This window comes from Gopherus flavomarginatus, chromosome 3 (assembly GCF_025201925.1).
Source record: "Gopherus flavomarginatus isolate rGopFla2 chromosome 3, rGopFla2.mat.asm, whole genome shotgun sequence".
Classification (NCBI taxonomy): Eukaryota; Metazoa; Chordata; order Testudines; family Testudinidae; genus Gopherus; species Gopherus flavomarginatus.
Genome location: NC_066619.1, coordinates 173,981,535 through 174,000,923, shown reverse-complemented (window position 1 = coordinate 174,000,923; position 19,389 = coordinate 173,981,535). Strand labels below are relative to the sequence as shown.

The 19,389-nt window shown below is 40.9% G+C and overlaps 2 protein-coding genes across 2 annotated transcripts in view; one reads left to right on the top strand and one right to left on the bottom strand.

Annotated features, from left to right (window-relative positions):
• The window catches only part of ARHGEF38 (Rho guanine nucleotide exchange factor 38), a 50,729-nt gene extending 32,496 nt beyond the window's left edge, over positions 1 to 18,233 (top strand). The window contains exons 8-14 of the mRNA XM_050944555.1: positions 242 to 346; positions 768 to 890; positions 3,889 to 4,206; positions 6,154 to 6,294; positions 9,051 to 9,249; positions 9,414 to 9,670; positions 17,634 to 18,233. Coding sequence (XP_050800512.1) covers positions 242 to 346; positions 768 to 890; positions 3,889 to 4,206; positions 6,154 to 6,294; positions 9,051 to 9,249; positions 9,414 to 9,670; positions 17,634 to 17,819 — 1,329 coding nt within the window. The 3' untranslated portion in view covers positions 17,820 to 18,233. The remainder of the gene's footprint in view (positions 1 to 241; positions 347 to 767; positions 891 to 3,888; positions 4,207 to 6,153; positions 6,295 to 9,050; positions 9,250 to 9,413; positions 9,671 to 17,633) is intronic.
• The window catches only part of PPA2 (inorganic pyrophosphatase 2), a 456,033-nt gene that overhangs the window by 375,557 nt on the left and 61,087 nt on the right, over positions 1 to 19,389 (bottom strand). The window lies entirely within an intron of this gene.

The window sequence follows — 19,389 nt, the reverse complement described above, 5'->3', positions numbered from 1 at the left end:
TATGCTACCTTAATGCTCTGCAAAACTCAAACTCTTTATCATACACATTCCAGTATCCTTGTTTTTTCCTCTCTTTAGACCTGATTATTGTAGGTGAGTTTGGAAGAGTTACTTCAGTACAGTGATCCAGCTTCATGGAGAGGAATTCATGGGCTTTTCTTTAGATTTTTCTAGCAGACCTCTGGCCAATCCTTTCATTAGTTCTCTGCTGCCCTAACTGTCATGTAAACATCTATTTCAGGTGAAAGACCAGACCTTTAATAAGGAGGAAAAGCTATTTAGAAGTTTAGAAAAGACTGTGAAATTTTGCGTGAAGAATATTTCATTCTCCCTACAACATCTACAGGTGGGTATATCACACACCCACACCTATATGAGCTATGCTCTCATAAAACGTATATGTGAACAGTTCAACACACACTTTTCACAGTGTCATGTAATACCAAATCCTAAATGGCCCTGTACCTATGCATACGACCCAAAATGCAGCAGAAATGAATGAAGGTGAATTTCACATTTTCTGAGTAAGCCCTAATGGTGTGGAATAATCTGCTAAATTGAACGGTGATAACCCTGTTCCTTGAGAAATGTACAATAAAACTGAATAAAACACAGGATACTATATCATAGGATACAATCTTGCACTGGTAAGGGATGGAATAGATAACCAAAGAGATTAATACTATTGCAGGGTTTGCATGAACACTTATACTGTATTACAGCAAATAATCAATCTATTTTTATTTTCCCACCTTATTCTTTACTAGGATTCCATGCTTCTAGCTGCACAGAATATAACTGAACTACAAGGTATTTTACACCACAAAGATGATGAAGACAATGGCTGTTCAAAAATATTGAATAACATTGGAAACCCCTGTGAAGGCTTTGTAAGTTCATGAAACATGCCAATATCACACAGCTATCAGCATGTATGACCTATGGGTCATACATACAAATACAGTGAAGGGAAAAGAGCAGAAAAAAGTAGGTCTCCATTAAAAATACTGAGAAAAATACAACTTTTCACTTACGTTTCTGTAGGAAATAAGATAATTTAAATTACAAAAATTCCTGTCAGTTTAAGTACAATGGAAGCTGGATCAGGCCTCTGCTTAAACTAGCACTGCTGCCAACTCACACAATTTTATCATTAGTCTTATGATATCAGGTGTTTACCTAAAGCTGCAGCTCCTGGAATCATATGAATGTGTGGGAATTGCAGCTTTTCTTTTTTCTTTTCTTTTCTTTTCTTTTCTTTTCTTTTCTTTTCTTTTCTTTTCTTTTCTATCCCTCGTGATTGCAGAGAAAAAGATTGAAAACATCAGCTCTAACGTTTAAAAAAAACCACAGAAAAAACAAATAGAAGGCAAATAAAAAAGAACCCAATATATATCATTTTTAAAACTCATGATTTTTGGGTCTGACTTGTGATATTTGAACTCCTGGGATTGGTAGTATAAGCTAAGCTTCAGGCTGGAGTACATCTTTCAAGGTAGGGAAAACTTCTGCCTGAACCAGGCTCTCAAGCTAAACTAACATTTTCAAGCAAGGGGCAAATTTTATATCTCCTTACTCTTACCCCTCCTAAACGCCAGCCCACCAGGTTTCCTCCACCTAACTCAAAATGGAGTCCCCGTACTAACAGCAAATGCTCTCAGTGACAGATCACTCCATCCCAACCAATGAAAGGACTACTAGTTATATTTTTTTACTAAAAGATATGCTGTTCCATTCCAAAACCAAACCACCAAAACAGACCCTGTAACTGCAATTCTACTTCCTTTCTAATTCCACCGTTTAAAATAATTGCATCATTTAAAAGTATATTTTAAAAAATAAATAAAATGAATATAGTGAAGAACGGAACACAGGAATCGCCATTCTGGCTCATCACAATTGTCCACTGAGTGCAGTAGGTTTTGCAATAGTGGCGGGTATGAGATGTTTCAGAAGAAGGCACAAGAATCTCCTTAGTGGACAATTATGGCGTAATCTGTGCATAGGGGAAGTTTCTGCCTAACTTCTGTAGAAGTTGGGCTCATGACCTGAAGCGTGAACATTTATATCCCTTCTAAATTTTTTTATCCTATCTATTATAACTGTAAATGTTTACAATATCCATACAGATATTTTCCTTCTTTTACTCCTAGTAGGAGCTTGGCAACAAGGATATCTAGAGCAATATGCTCCAAGGATTAATTATGCATTAGGTAAAAGGGTATTTCCTTTTATGAGTTTGAAACTGCTGCCTTTCAGTCTAAATAGCCCCTTGATTTTGTATTGTGAGAGTAGGTAAATAGAAGTGCTTGATTTACCTTCTTTATCCCTTCATTATTTTGTATCTCTGAATCATGTTCCCTTTTATTCGTCTCCTTTGAGAACTAAACAGTCCTAGCCTTTTCAATGTCTCCTTATATCGAAGTTTTTCTATTCCTGTAATCATTTTTGTTGCCTGTCTCTGAACCATTTCTATTACTGTCATAACTATTTTTTAGGTAGTCTGACCAGAACTGAATGCAGTATATCAAGCAAGGGCCTATTACTGACATGCGCTGGAATTACAATATTTTCAATCCAATTCATTATGCATCCTAACATTTTGTTTGCACTTTTGATCACCATTTCACCAGGAGCACAGATTTTCATTGTGCTGTTTCGTGTTTTTTTCTTGAGTACTTATAGTTGAGAACTATGGAGATGAATAACTTAAATTATTTCTTTCCATGTACATTACCTTGCATTTGTCAATACTGAATCATCTCCCTAATCCTCTTAGTTAGGGCCAAATCAAGAATAGCCTCTCCTTTCCTGTGCTCCAGAACCAACAGTTCCAATAAACAACTGATTAAGATACTGAAAAATTGCTTACCTAAGCATTTGTCATAGGTGCCAGCTTTTCACATGAAAATGGAAAGCTTTCTCCACAGAACAATTATATATCAAAGGCGGTACCAATGTGAAACTACCACTGTACATCAGTCCTCACCTTGAGGGACCACTCCTGGGGATGATGGACATACAGCCTTTTGCAGGAGTGGTTTTTGTTATGCAGGAGCCTTCTTTCTTGTTAGTGGACTGATTCTAGCAATTCATTTCACAAGACTATCCAGCAGCCTTTAGATGGTAATGAGTTTCAGTCACTAGCAGTCTGTGTTGGATGTGAACCTATAAGTGAAACAATCTTTAAGCCTGATATTAATCTCTTGAGCCATCCAGATGCCCATAGGCATGGTTTCTAAAAAAAAAAAAAGAAAAAAAAATTTAGCCACCAGCACTGTGAATTTATGACTCACTTTCAGTAAACTAAAGAAAACCTTACAAGAAAGCATACCACATTTTAATCAACTCAAATCTTTCTATCTGTCTATGTAGGCATTTATACTGCATCATGAGGATATTAGACCTATCCCCTGGGAAAGTGGTTGTTCCTTTATTTTATTCAGTGGGAAAGACTGCCATTTAATTGAGACTGCACTGCCTCTTGCCTCAGATGGTCTTTCCCAGTTTAAAGGTCCTGGTCCCAGTAAGCTTCACAATATTACTACTGTGGTCAGCACAGGGGACTGGAGGCAGGAATTCGTTTTCCGATCCCAGCTCTAACACTCATCCTTTGTGTGCCCATTTAAGTTGTCTAGGCCTCAGTTTCCCCATGAGGATAATAATAAAGCCCTGTGCACTTAGAATTGTTACTAGGCTGTCTGATAGGGGTGCTGTCGGGCTTAATTAGTTACTGTTGGAAAGCAATGTGAGTGCTACAAATGCGTGAATGCAGTATTATTATTTTTGCTTTGTTTTTAACATTAGAACATAATTGTAAGTGCTACAAATGGGAGAAGGAAGTATTATTTGTTGGACTGGTTTTTTGCTTTGTTTTCCCCTTCCCAGGTGGATCAACTGGAAAAGCTGGTTTCCCCTCTCTCAGCTCTACTAGCCTTGTTTCCAGGCCCCCAGAAGCTTATCCAGAAGCGTTATGACAAGTTGCTGGATTACAATGGCTACCTTGAAAGGTCAGCAGGAGATGAACTTGATCTGGCAAAGAAGGACTATGAGGCTCTCAATGCACAGCTTGTGGAGGAACTTCAGGTGTTCAACAGGACGGCCAAGATGATTGTGATGAACTGTCTGCATTGCTTCATCACTCTCCTCAGGGACATGATGTCCTCAGCATTTCAGTCATATTCAACCATTGTGGTGCCTGTTCCGGTGAGCAGACTCTCTGTGTGCATGTGTATGTATGGTATTTCGCCAGAGGTACTTAAAAACCCACTGTCTGTTCTGGTGATCATAGTGGATATTTTTTCACATTTCATGTCCTTTACCCTTGTCTGCTTTGAGCTTTTTTTTTTTTTTTTTTTTTTTTTTTTTTTTTTTTTTTTTTTGCCAAGAATGATACCAGTGTCGTTGCTGCTGTTCCTCCAGTAGTAGCAATGGTAGCAGTTGCTAGCATTTTAACCCCTGTATTATTTACTGCTGCCCTGAGCAATGTTAGATTACCCACTAGGAAGAATGCCAGCAGCCACTGGACTCCCTTCTACACATGTGCTCCCACCACTAATATTGGTGGCGCAGTGGCGTGTTAGCAATGGTAGGACAATGCTGTTGTCACAAAAGCCTACTGCAGACACTTCCTTCGGAGTAAGGAACAGCTTTCTGGTTTGGTGACAATATGAGCTACATCAACACTTTATATATTTTGAGATGTATTTAGACAGTGCCTATCTGAGGTGCATGGAAGTGTATTGGTTTGCATAACATTCTGTTCACACACAGCGTTAATCATAACTCTTAAGATATGGATCCAACACTCCATCTAAATATAATGACTGAGTTGAGATGAATATCAAACAATGCTAGAGTTTTGTTGTATTCCCCTCCCCCATCCCTGCCAGAGGAAATAAGTCCTCTCCTTCACTCAGGGTATGTCTTCACTACCAGCCGGATCAGCGGGCAGCGATCGATCCAGCGGAGATCAATTTATTGTGTCTAGTCTAGATGCGATAAATCGATCCCTGAGCACTCTCCCGTCGACTCCTGTACTTCAGCTCGGTGAGAGGTGCAGGCAGAGTAGATGGGGGACACCACGGTAAGTCGATCTAAGTACGTGAACTTCATCTACATTATTCACATAGCTGAAGTTGCGTAACTTAGATTGATCCTCCTCCCTCCCCCCCGAGTGTAGACCAGGCCTACGGGAGTTTGAAGGGTGTCCCCACAATTCCAAACCCCCACACTCTGAAGAAGCCATGTTCTCCTGGCTGACATCTGGACAAGATTCCACACCACTCCTTAGTAGGCCATAGAGGTTACCTTTTGGTACTGCACTGCACTCCTTCCAGGGGAGGATCAGGCTATTTCCCGGCCCCTGACAAGCTAGAAGTGAGAATCCATGCAAGGGTTCAACACAGAGCTTTGCAGTTTAAGGGGAAAGTGAGGGCTTTTTCTACATGAGGAATTTTTACCAGTATAACTTGAATTAACTTTTACATTGATATAACAAACCAGTGCAAAAGACAGTGTGGGACACACTTATTTCATTATAAGAGTGGCTTATTCCATTCAGTTTAAATCAATTAGAAAACAGATTTAATTAAACCAAAATAAGCCTTTCACACCAGTTTTAAATACATCAGTATAAATTCACACTTTAAGCTACCGTTGTGCAACTTCCTCCTGTAGACAAGCCCTACATCATTAAAGAGGGCTTTATGTTTTTGGGAAAGCTGCTTATACTAGGCATTGTTTTCACTGGGGATTTTCCCAGTGTCACTTTTGAGTTTTGCTATTTACATCATGTTTAAAATTAGGGATGGGTCTGAGCCAAACTCACAGATCCAACACCATAGGGACACGTTAAACTGACAGGACCAGTTTAAATCATATTGAGTTAAATAGATACTGGTTTTTAAACTGATTTAAATTAAACTGATAGCACTTCTGTGTATAGACAAGCCCTAAACAGAAATGATTTTAAGATCATGCCTTCTTTTATATCTGCCTGATGCCTAGCTTCTTGTGGACACTATCAGAAACCATAATAACAACTCAGATTTCATGAGTCCTAGTGCTTGATCCACTAGATTAGAGCTACTGTTCCTTACCTCTCTATCCTATGTAATGTACATGAGATATAATCTTACTGTGTATTTGCAGCTGTCTTCCTCAAGTATCTGTGAAGTACAAAATCAGGTATTAGAAGAGTTCCACAATCTAAATTTTGTAAAAGAAAACAGCAGTGCAACATTTATTGAGCGAAAACTGAGCTTTGAAAAGAAGAAACCTGCCCCTACCCAGGTGAGTATCATGCCTCTGTCAGTGAAAATTTAACATGTGTCAAATGCATCATCTTTCGATTCTCCTGGGGCCTGGGCATTGATTTGCCACACAGAGTTTAGGGCCAGAAAGGACCACCAGATGATCTAGTCTGACCTCCTAAATGGGGATCCAAGCTTGGTCCCTTGCTTTTAGGGCCTGAGCTTAAACCTCCATTCCTGGGATGAGAGTGCTACAGTGACCAGTTACTCTTTGGTAATTTTCTGTTGTCTTTTTGTTACCTTTGCTTTTTGTCACGTAATCACCTTGAGACTTTTCCTGATCATCCCCTGCAGCTCCCATTGGCCATGGTTGCCTGCCCATAGTAGCTATGGGGGCAGTGCTTGGGGCGGGAGCAGTGTGCAGAGCCCCCTGGCTGCCTTATGCGTAAGAGCTGGAGGGGGGACATGCTGCTGCTTCTGGGAGCCGCGCGGAGCCATGGCACATGTGAATTGGGGCAAGCCTCAGACCCCGCTCCCTGGCAGGAGCTCGAGGGCCAGATAAAAATGTCTGAAGGGCCAGATGCAGCCCCCGGGTAGTCTGTAGTCTACCCCTGCACTAGAGGATGTGTGGGGTGGGAGCCAATGGAGAACGGCTGGTGGGTGCTCAGCACCCACCATTTTTTCCCTGTGGATGCTCCAGCCCTAGAGCACCCATGGAGTCAGCGCCTATGACCATAATCTTAAATCGACCTATGTTAGGTCAACTTACAGCCATCGCAGTAGTTACTGTGGTGGCTGATGTCCACACTACCCTTCTTCTTCGGTGGGGTGCATCCTCACCGGGAGCGCTTCCATCGACTGAAGAGGGGCAACATGGAGGGCTGAAAGCCAGGGCTTTCAGCTCCATTCAGCTCCCTACTGGGAGCCCTGCTGTCCCTGGGGGCTTCTTGCCCTCTCACTACCAGCTGGGAGTCGGGGGAAGGAAGCCATGTGGGGATTCTCCTCTCCGGTGGGGAGATCTACGCCCAGAGTACCAGGAGCTCCGGGGGCGGCAGAGCTCCCAGTGGGGAGCCTGGGTGGCAGCCCAGCTTGGAGGGGAGACCTGGCGACAGCCCAACTGGGGAGCCGGAAGCCAGCTTTCTTGTCAATTTCAGCTGAGACATGACCAGACAGCCAACAGCCAATGTAAGGAACGCAGTGTCTACACAGACACTAGCCCTACATGAGCCCTATCCCTCTTGTGGAGGTGGAGTTATTGCGTTGGAGTAGTAGGGCACTTACCTCAGCAGGAGCAAGGCTGTAGTGTAGTGGCGACATGACATAGTTAGGTCAACATAAAGCATTTATGCCCAGGCACTAACTCTGCAGTCTAGACCCAGCCTAAGACTGCGCATGCAAGTCATAGTTATTTCACTTGTTAAATATTCTCACACAGACATTAATCTTGCAATGTTTATTTTGTTGAAATTTTGTGACTGAGGTTGGTGGTTTTATATAGCTAGAGCAGGAGCTGAAAAATCTACCATGGAATTCAGACACACCTAGCACACAGAGTAGTCTAGAAGTGCACAGAACTACAGGAGTGCCACTTAATACCTTCCTTTTTATATAGCAATGTCATTTAATATAATATCACAGTCCAAGGCTCCTGCCTTGGCTCCTGCCTTGTAATATGTTATATGACCTCAGTACATGTCTGCCAATTTTTCGGTTACTTCAAAATGGTTTCAGTCATTTTACATGGGAATTGCAAGTGCACTGATACAGAGAGACAAGGTGAGTTAGGTAATACCTCTTTTTGGACCAACTTCAGTTGGTGAAAGAGATAAGCTTTTGAGCTTACACAGAGTTCTTCAGGTCTGTGATTGCTTTGTGAAAGTGTTCACTCATAGGATTTTGTCTTTTAATAATTTTTCAGTGTGAGTTCGTTTGAGAGAACAGTGATTGTCTCATTTCACTATGCTCTTGAGTGAACTCACACAGAAAAATGATAAAAGACAAAAACAGTGGGCAAACACATTTCACACAGTGATCACTCTGTATCTAACCTTTCTGTCTTCATTCTCAAAGGAAACCTGCACAACACCTTCCAAAAATGAGCCTGGGAGCTTAAATTCATAGATCTGCTAGATACTAAAAATTATGGACACAATAAAGACCTTGGATTTATGGTTTACAATCTATAACCCACTCAACCCCCCACCCACCTTTTATTTCTTTTCCTCCTATGACTTGGAGAGGTGTTAATGGGTCACTTCACCTTGAATGATCATTTGAAATATATGTTAACTACTTATACAATCTGTTCCACCTTGTGTTTAGCTGTGACACTTTGAGTACATTTCCCAGACCTGAAGAACAGCTCTGTTTAAGCTCAAAGTTTGTCACCCTCACCTACAGAAGTTGGTCCAATAAAATATAGTACCATACCCACCTCGTTTCTCTAATATTCTGGGACTAACACAGCTACAACAACACTGCATAAACCAAATACTTGACAGTTTACATCCAGTAAGTTTTTTTTATCCTTCAGTGACTACAGTTTCAGCCATTAGTGCAACAGGTGAACATACACACCTACTGTGCACACAAAACTCACAGATTTGAGGGCACAGTTTAGGAAATTATACTCCTAACTGTCCAATGGGCATGTAATTGCATGCTCTGCTTGTTCAGATGTAGATTGCTGCAATCAGACTGGTGTGCATTAGTTTCGTTTGTACACAGCTGTTAATCTAGAAGTCTTAAAATACATTACTCCCAATTAAAGTTGTGTCTCTTTTTTTCTGTTTTTAGCCTGAATCGCCACGTCAGACAGAGAGCCAGAGATCTAAGCTACTGTCTACATACACCACAGAATCACTATATCAAGCTAAGCGCAAATGCAATGCCACACAGGAATTTGATATAGATTTATATGAAGGTGAGCTGGTGGCTGTTGTTGAGCAAAAAGATCCCTTTGGAAGTACAAGCAGGTGGCGTGTTGACACAGGAAGTAAGTCCTTTGCACAAACATCCCAATAACAGCTTTCCTTTTGGCTACTGATTTTCTTTTCAGTCTAGGCCCATCTGTTTACCTCTATTAGAACAACAATTTGTAAAAAACAGGTGACTGAAACATATTTGAAATAATTTTTCTTTTCTTTTTAATCTATCTAGTTCATAAAGGGTATGTGTATTCCTCCTTCCTGAAGCCCTACAATCCAGCCAAGGTGCAGAAGGATATAGCAGAAACCAGTTTCTATGATGACGATTTCGATAATATCAGCCTTTTTGTCTCTTCACGGCCTACCAATGATAGCAGTGCAAGAAATCTAGGACATAAGAGGAGTGACAGCAGTTCGTCTAATAATAGCCTATGTGAAAAACCTGCAATTAATGGGACAGAGACTGATCACGATGTGGATGATCAACATGTAAGCATAATACATGCAGCATATCTATCTATATCTGTTTTTCCTATTCCAAATATAAAAGTTGTGCACTACTGCTTACAATTTAAAGGGGAAACCTTAGTTTATAAAAGGACTGTTCTAATTTATTAGGATGCCATAGGATTTCACACAACATTCTTACCCTCCAGGCCCTCTGGTGTAATGTTTGTTGGGTTTTTAATGAACCACACAATGTGTGAAAAGGTAATACATGCTTAAGGGTTAAATTGTGGGATTTAGCCATAACCTTGAATTGAAAGAAGAGTGGAGCTGCAACATCCCATGCAGACCCAATGCCTCTAGCTGCTCCTGGACAGTAAAGCCACCTCCCCGCCCTTACAAAGACAGCTGGGGTAATCCCTGCTAAAGCAGCTAGCTCTGCTTTGTGCTGTTTTCATCTATTTTTACTAAGAAGGTCATGACCATTCTTTTCTGCTAAGGAACCCTATGTCTTTATCTAGAACTGGTTGCTGCAATGTGTGCCTTATAGAACATCTAGTGGTTGAGAGAACTGAAGTGCTCAAGTTAGCAGCTGCTAGATTTAAATGCCTGGGACCTACCCTAGCTCAGTCTTATTTATTAAGGGCTTGGCTACACTCAAAACTTCAAAGCGCTGCTGCGGGAGCGCTGCTGCGGCAGCGCTTTGAAGTGTGAGTGTAGTCGCAGCGCCAGTGCTGGGAGAGAGCTCTCCCAGCGCTGCACGTACTCCACATCCTCATGGGGTTTAGCTTGCAGCGCTGGGAGCCGAGCTCCCAGCGCTGCGGCACTGTTTACACTGACGCTTTACAGCGCTGTATCTTGCAGCACTCAGGGGGGTGTTTTTTTCACACCCCTGAGCGAGAAAGTTGCAGCGCTGTAAAGCGTCAGTGTAGCCATGGCCTTAGTCTGGTTCTTTTTCAGCAGTGACTTAAAGGGCTGAGTTTGGTTTTTCTGGGGATGTACCCATTGCCCCCTTGTGGCCAGAGATGGCCTTGCAGGCATTTTGCTCCTGTTAGTCCCCCACTTGTGGACCCCTTAAAAGAACTACACATAGTCTCTGTTGTGGCTCATAGTACCCTACACCTAATGCTAGTTTAATAACAGAAAATGTTCAAGCAATCCTTAGAGTTCCCAAAATAAAGTCCATAACAATAACATAAAAATTCATGCTCAGCCATGGGTTTTCTGCCATACCTATAGCTCTTCCTCTTTCCCAGTCTGCACTACCCAAAGCCACCAGTCTCAGCCTTTTGGGCTGGAGCTCAGCCCTCTAACCCTGGCTTCTTTCTTTTTCACTGTCTCCTTTGTTGTTTTTGGTGCAGCACCCTCATTACCTAAGGCTATGGCCACCACTTTTTTCAATCATTATAGGCCATGTTATATAATTTTTTTAATCTATTCTCTCTCTCTAGTATCCCTAAGGAAACACAGCAAGACCTTTTTTGCATTATTCCATTTCCCTGACATTCTCACTAATTCCTTTAGGGAAAAAATCTTTGATTCCAAGTCGACTCAATTTTTCATAAAGAAAGTTTCTTTCTATAGAATGTTGCCAACAGTGCCAGAGAACATGATCAACAGTTTTTTTGGTTTTGCACACTTTACACAGTCTGTCTTTATGTCTTTTTAATAAGTTTAACTTAATATTTAAGGCACAATGACCTGTTAACACTTTAAAATTTACTACTTCATTTTTTCCACCATGATTGTATAGTATATAGTATTATCTTTGAATTTTTAGCATACATCACAGAACTTTCATCCTTTTGTTTCCTTAATCCATAGTTCTTGCCACTCCTTTGCAAACTCCTTCAAGACCACATTTTTTAATTCTTGTCTATTTACCTCCTCATTTTTTAGACCATGTTTTGCTGTTCTGTCAGCCATCTCATTTCTAGATATTCTACTATGTACTGGAATCTGTGCTTTGTCATGAGCGGTGGGTGGAGCCCCCCTTTGGGGAGCCTAGCCCCCAGTTCTGGCCCTTCTGCCCACGGCCAGAGCCCCAAACCTCCTTCCCCCTGCCCGGAGAAGCCCTGAGCACCCCTCCCCCTCAGAGGAGCCCTGAGCTGGCCGCAGCACAGCCTGAAGTGTCCCCCTCCCCTCGGCTGGAGGAGCCCCGAGTTGGCTGCAGCCCTAAGCCTCCCCCGCCCAAGTCCTGAACTCCAGGCTGGCCGAAGCCCCAGAAGCCCTTCTCCCCTGCCAAGAGGAGCCCTGGGCTGGCCAAAGCCATGCCATGCCTTCCCTCCCCGGACCCAACCCACCCAGCAGAAAAGTGTCTGTTAGAAGCTATTTTTGATATGCCCCATGCAGGTTCCAGGGCGGCTGAGGAGGAGGTTCTGTTCAATATCTTCATCAACGATTTAGATGTTGGCATAGAAAGTACGCTTATTAAGTTTGCGGACGATACCAAACTGGGAGGGATTGCAACTGCTTTGGAGGACAGGGTCAAAATTCAAAATGATCTGGACAAATTGGAGAAATGGTCTGAGGTAAACAGGATGAAGTTCAATAAAGATAAATGCAAAGTGCTCCACCTAGGAAGGAACAATCAGTTTCACACATACAGAATGGGAAGAGACTGTCTAGGAAGGAGTATGGCAGAAAGAGATCTAGGGGTCATAGTAGACCACAAGCTTAATATGAGTCAACAGTGTGATACTGTTGCAAAAAAAGCAAATGTGATTCTGGGTTACATTAACAGGTGTGTTGTAAACAAGACACGAGAAATCATTCTTCCGCTTTACTCTGCGCTGGTTAGGCCTCAACTGGAGTATTGTGTCCAGTTCTGGGCACCGCATTTCAAGAAAGATGTGGAGAAATTGGAGAGGGTCCAGAGAAGAGTAACAAGAATGATTAAAGGTCTTGAGAACATGACCTATGAAGGAAGGCTGAAGGAATTGGGTTTGTTTAGTTTGGAAAAGAGAAGACTGAGAGGGGACATGATAGCAGTTTTCAGGTTTCTAAAAGGGTGTCATCAGGAGGAGGGAGAAAACTTGTTCACCTTAGCCTCCAATGATAGAACAAGAAGCAATGGGCTTAAACTGCAGCAAGGGAGATTTAGGTTGGACATTAGGAAAAAGTTCCTAACTGTCAGGATAGTTAAACACTGGAATAAATTGCCTAGGGAAGTTGTGGAATCTCCATCTCTGGAGATATTTAAGAATAGGTTAGATAAATGTCTATTAGGGATGGTCTAGACAGTATTTGGTCCTGCCTTGAGGGCAGGGGACTGGACTCGATGACCTCTCGAGGTCTCTTCCAGTCCTAGAGTCTATGAGTGTATGAGTATGTGCCTCCTCAGGCAGCCCGGAACCTGAATGGGGCATAATAAAACAAAAACTTTGCCGCCAAACCCTGCAACCGGGGGTCTGGCCTATTATAGCCGCCGCCCATGGCTATTGTTATAGAGATATCTGCTTGCATTATTTCCGTAGTTAGGAACACTATTTCATTTATTATGGCATTTTGACTTTCTGAAGTTCCTGTTCTGATTGTTATTATGACTGACAAGGAATCAGATAAAATTACAGCTGCAGCCCACTGCACATCTCTTATCTCTGTACATCGTCAATACATTCTTATTCGTACCCCATTTGTTTCCAGCTACATTTTAAAGTAAGTTCATCCTACTTTACACTTTTGTATGATATTATCTATGTGACAGTTCCAAGTTAATTTATCAAATATTGCTCCAAGGGACATAAACTTTTGAACTACTGACTTTTTCACCATTCTTCCCTAATTTTCTTCCTTGTTAAAAGTATTCTCTTGGTTTTTGCAAGTGACAATTTAAATCCCCAAGTATTTCCCCACTTGGAAATTCTCTGGAGTGCTTCGTTTGTCTTTTCCATGGCTACTCTGTCTTTTATGTTTAGTCCATATAGCACAGTCATCTGTGAAAAAGGAAATACCTATTCCCATCTGCATACTTTCCGGGAGGTCATTTATCATGATGGAACACAAAGTAGGGCTGATAACTCTCTCTTGTGGAGTTCCACTTGTAAGCCTGTCTGTTTTTGATAAAGTTGTTCCCACTTTGACGTGTATCGTTCTACCACTTAAAAAGTCCCTTATCCACCAAACATTCTCCCTTTTATTTCAATTTTGGCTACTTTATATAGGAGGCCTTCCCTTCCTGCCATAACATGTAATCTGCTTTTCCATTGTCCAGGCAGATTGTTATAATCAAGTTCTTAGTCTTTATATTTTTTTGTACCTCCATTTCTAGTCTCAACTGTGCATCTTCCTTTCCTGAAACCACGTTGAACTTCATTTTTCTCCGAGCATTTCATTATCTTACATTTATCATTTTTTCCTCATACATGATGTGAGGGCAATAGGCCTGTAAGCATCTGGTCTTGTATGTACCTTGCCTGATTTACTAACGTCTCAGCAAAGCTTGTTTCTATTCTATTGGCAACACTCCTTTTCCCATATATCATTATATTAACTGCAATAGAATTTTTAGACTTCCTTCTGACCTGTGTTGAAGCATTTCATTACTTATTGTATATTATCTTTACCTGGAGCTGTATTTTTCCTTTTCCTAATGGCTAAAATAAGCTCCTGCATACTTAAAATTTTTATGCATCATCAGTATATTCTCTCCAGCCATTTAATAGTTCACAGTTATCCTCAATAAACTTTTTTTTCTTTTTTTCCATGAAACTCACTGTTTTGAATCAGATCACTACTGACCTTTTGGGATTCTTTTGCTAAAATGTTTGCTTTTCCTAAATTGGAGATCTCAGTTTCATTGTTCACAATAAGAACAGCTATACATTTACTTTTACTTTGAATTCCATTCATTCTGTGAGTTTGCTTATATTTCTGAGACATTTGAATCTTTGTCAGTTTCCCACAGAAATTTCTCCAACTTTCTTTTTTTATTGTTTTTTTGATAATCCTTTGTGCCACCATCTTACACCTTTTATAATTCATTAAGTCTGTACTATTAATTGTGTGTTTTGCTTGCTTGTATGCCTTATTTTTTTCCCTTGATTGCTAATTTGCAATCCTCATTCCACCAGGGAACTGGATTTCTACACTGGGGGCAATTTGATGTTTTTTAGATGGCCAGATCAGCTGCTGCTGTAATTCTTTTTATTATATCATCATAGAATTCTCCTAGGTTGCTACTTGTATACTTACTGCAAAAATATTCATCACATTTAATTTTGAAAAGGTCCCAGTCAACTTTTTGAAAATTCCAGCTAGGAACTCTTTGTGTTTTTGACATTTCCTCAACCTTGGTACTGAATATGCATAGGGAAGTGATAACTTCCCATTTTGTCTTCTTTATAAAATTCCCTGCTGCATTTACTAGCTATGTTATTTGTTGTAGTTCCTGGATCCAAAACAGAAATGGAGCTATTCACTGAATTAAATCTAGAAGGTGCTCCTGCATTCATTAGCAGCAGGTTATGTATATCAATAAATTGTTCTAAGCATGGTTTTCTTACTTTCCCATATTTCATTATGACTGTTATAATTGCCACAAATTGTGAGTGGGTTTTTTACATTAATAACTAATTTTTCTAGTTCTAAAATAACTAATTTTTACATGCATTATAAACAAAAATCTATGTTTTTGTTCTGCATGGGAATCTCAGAAGCACTATATTAAAAACTTAGTTTCTGCACACCCTTTTGACATTGCTAAGTCTTTTATGAATATATAGACCTCTCACTCCTTCCTCTGGTAGCCACTTGATTCCTCTAGAGTATATCATATCCTGGTAGATTGAACACAAGTTTACTTATTAGCTATGTTTCTTGCACACATATTACATCAGACCTTTTTTCCATTTCAAAGATGCCTTTTTTAAATTCCTCTCCATACATTATTAAACTATGAGGATTCCAGCTAAGGATCATTAAAACCTTTAATAAGCTGTATTATTTCCTTCATTTAAAATTGGATGAATGCAGTCTATTGAGAGATTGTCTATTTTTAGATATTTTTCTGCTGCTTTTGCTATGATTTTAATCCTTTCATTTTTTCTCCACGTCTGCAAGGTGCAGTTAATTACTTCTTAATGAATGTTATAAATTTCCCTTTATCTACAAGCAATATATCATCTCCCATTCCTCTCATATTCTCCTCCCTGCCCAATGTTGTTGTTTTTTTTCTATTTTCTGCAGTGGCTACCTTTTGGTAGCCTCAACATATGATACTTTTTGAATAATTTTTGTTTGTATTTCCCTAGCTCATTCTGATACTGTACATCCTTTATATGCAGCACTGTGCAACTAGGTTCTGTTTCCTCCACCTCATTGTTCCCTTACAAATGGCTGGTGCACGCCCAAACCTCAACCATCATAGTGCTTCACAAGGGTGGGGGAGGGGAAATATAGACTAATAGATACCACAGTTGCATCCTAGCCAGGATCATCCCTCCATTAAGCATGCCAGGTGGTATAAGACTCATGCCCATATCTGCGGGGTTGCTATGCAAGAGCCTTATCTACTGCACCACCAAGTCAGATGAGGGAACGGCAGATAACATCTCATTGCCAGAGGCTGCACTCACTGACTCAGCTGGGTCAGGTGACTGGCAGCAGACTTTTGCTTGGACACCACCAGGCATAAAGCTTCCTGCTCCTGTCCCACTCCCTAGCTGAGCAACTAGTTGCTGAGCTTGCTGCTGAACAGACTCCTGAGTCTAAGTTCCTGCTGCTGGTTCCTCACCCTAGTTCCAGTGAGTGACTCCAACTTGACCTTCGGTGTCACTTTTCACTCCAATTCTGGCTTAATCCTTGGCATGGCTATTGATTCTGACCCTAGCATTGACCATCTTGGCATGGCTCCTGACTCTGGCTTTGATCTATGGTGTGACTTCTGAAATGACCCTGATTCTGCCCTCTGGCTCTGACCATTAGGTCAAGCTGCCCCATTATGACTGACAAAATGTTACATGTACAGCTGTAAGTGGCTGGTTTTCTCCCTCTCCCACTAAATAGTCATTTAACAAACAATACGTTCATTGCCTATTGTCTTTTTTATATTATCCTCAGACAATCCTAGTGGCACTCCATATGTCATCCTCTTGCTTTAGTCAGGAATTTAGCCAGTTGATGAGTAACCTTCATTTCCCCTTAGGTTACATTTTTAAGAAGTTTTTCACCTTGCTCCTTATGTGTACATTTTATCAATAGATCTTCACTCTTTATTCTTTTAGCTTTTTGTACATCACCAACACTTTGTTTTATCAATTCTGCCATTTTTGTTGGGTTAACATCTCTTATTTTCACATCTTCTGTCATTGATTTGACGATTATGAAATGTTGACTTTTATCCTGTTTTTCATTTAATTACTTCTTTAAATCCTGATATATCGAGTCTTCTCCCCTCTCTCCCCTGATCTAAGACCATTTCTCATCCCCCTACTTCTTCTCCTTCACAGTTCAAGGCAACTTTCTCTCTCTCCACATCCTCCATTGTCAGTTTCTATGTTCAACCTGGTTACAACTGAGGGCCAGCCGCAGCAGTTGTAGCTCATTTTTGTTCTGATGGAGAAGGTAGCCTATAGTCTGTCTCCTCACCAGAACATTCCTCCTGATAGCCTGAAAGAGAGGGGAGCCCTAACCCACACTACACGCTCCTGACAGCAGGCCCTTAAAGAAATAGTGTCCTGGGATTTTCCTCTCATCCAACTCCTTAGTCCCTGGACCACTTCCCTTCTTCTGCTACCAGGCCATTTTCTGGGCCTTTGTTCATTCCAACTCCCTGGAATGGGGTCTTCTGACCCCCTTTAATCTTTAAAGGCCAGAATACCTGTTACAGAGGATTTCGTTGGGTCTTTTTGTTGAAATTATCCATTTTATTTTGTATTAATTGCCTTTTTTATATAAAAAGTATCCATTCTGAGTACATTTTATATATTAAGATAAATTAATGGGACATAATATAGTTAAATTTTATCAGTTCAGGTTTCATTTCTGCTGGTTGTTTCTTTTTCAGACTTTCTATGCTGTTTATGCATTTCAAGCAAGAAGCCATCAGGAACTCAGTCTTCAGGAGTACCAGCGGGTTCGGATACTCCAGTTTTCTGACCTGAGCGGCAATAAAGAATGGTGGTTAGCAGAAGCCAAAGGACAGAAAGGATATGTACCTGCTAATTATCTTGGGAAGATGACATATGCATAGGAACAGAAAGGATTGTTGGGACTAGTTTCTCTGAAATAGAGACTCATAGTCAGAATAATAATCTGTTATATTTACAGCAAGCAGAGTGAACGCACAAGTGATTTATAACCCAGCTATAATATCTGGAGAGGTACACAGGCTACACTGAGAACTCTTACATGCTAAAAGCCATTACTTTGTCAAGACCTGAGGAAGAGGAAGTGTTTAACAAGATTCTTTCTGATGAACGTCCTGGAGAGCTTGTTATTTCTTTACTCATTCATTCACTCTCTTAGTACCATACTTCATAAAACAGGAGTTAACACACAAAACAAAGTACAGCTAAACTTACACCTTCCTGTGGGTGCCTCTCCAACATATTTAGCAAATAATATGTGAACCCAAGCAGGGCCGGCACTTCCATTTAGGTGGCCTAGGCAATTGCCTAGGGCGCCAGGATTATTGGGGGGCGGCATTTTGCCGGGGGGGGGGGGCGGCAGGTGGCTCCGGTGGACCTGCCGCAGTCGTGCCTGTGGAGGGTCCCCTGGTCCCGCGGCTCCAGTGGACCTGCCGCAGGGCAGCAAAATGGCCGGTCCTGAACCCAAGAGAATTAACCTTGGAAAAGGATTAATTGTGTCATCAGAATTGCTGTAAAGACTCTATTGTTCAGACTGAGATGACTTTTCCATCCCAGCTCCTTATTAATGCTCAGAACATTACTTTTGGGCTGTGAACATTTACAGGAAGTCTATCGAGCCATTTATTAATTATTAGACATGAAAAAAGTTGTCTTTTAAGAACATTGTCCTTTCTGGTTCTTGATCACTCAAAAAGAGCTGTTTTAAAACTTAAAACCTGGTAAGTACCTAACCTTCACTCAGAGAAGTGCACTTTGCCAAATTTGGAATAAAAAGGTTGATTGAGAAATAAGCAAGTTATCTTTTGACAATGACATATATAGCATGCACATGTAATTTTTCATAACTTAAATCTGTACCATCTAGTTCTAGATAGATGCCCCACTAATATGTTTATATTTGGAGACCTGCACATTGACAAATCCTGATTTTTTGCAATTATTAGACTTTAAAATAAAATCAAGTGGTGCCTTTATTTGAATGCCTTATTGCAGTGGTTTTCAATGTGAGGTCTGTGGCCCCCAAGAGGTCCCCAAACTATGTCTAAGGGGTCTGCAAAAGGTGACTATGAAAATAAAATTTTAGATCCCAGAAAAGGCACTCCATTTTTCTGATCAATCAAAAGTATGTGAATACTCCCACCTACAGGTCAAAACCTGGAAGTGTTGTCATTACCACAGAAGGCCACAGTTTAGCGCCCTTTCTCACATTGCATCAGATACCATGCTGAGCACATGCAACATTTATAGTTGAATTCTGTTCAGCCAGCTTTCAGTCTAAGACGTCTATGGTAGGGTCCATGGACCACAGGTTGAATTTTCAGAGGGATCCACACGTCCATTTGAAATTTTTTAGTGGACCACAAATAAAAACAGGTTGAAAACCACTGCTTTATTGCTTATGTGACCCCTTTGGGGTGCATGTCTAGTCACTGAGATAACAATGTCTTCAGG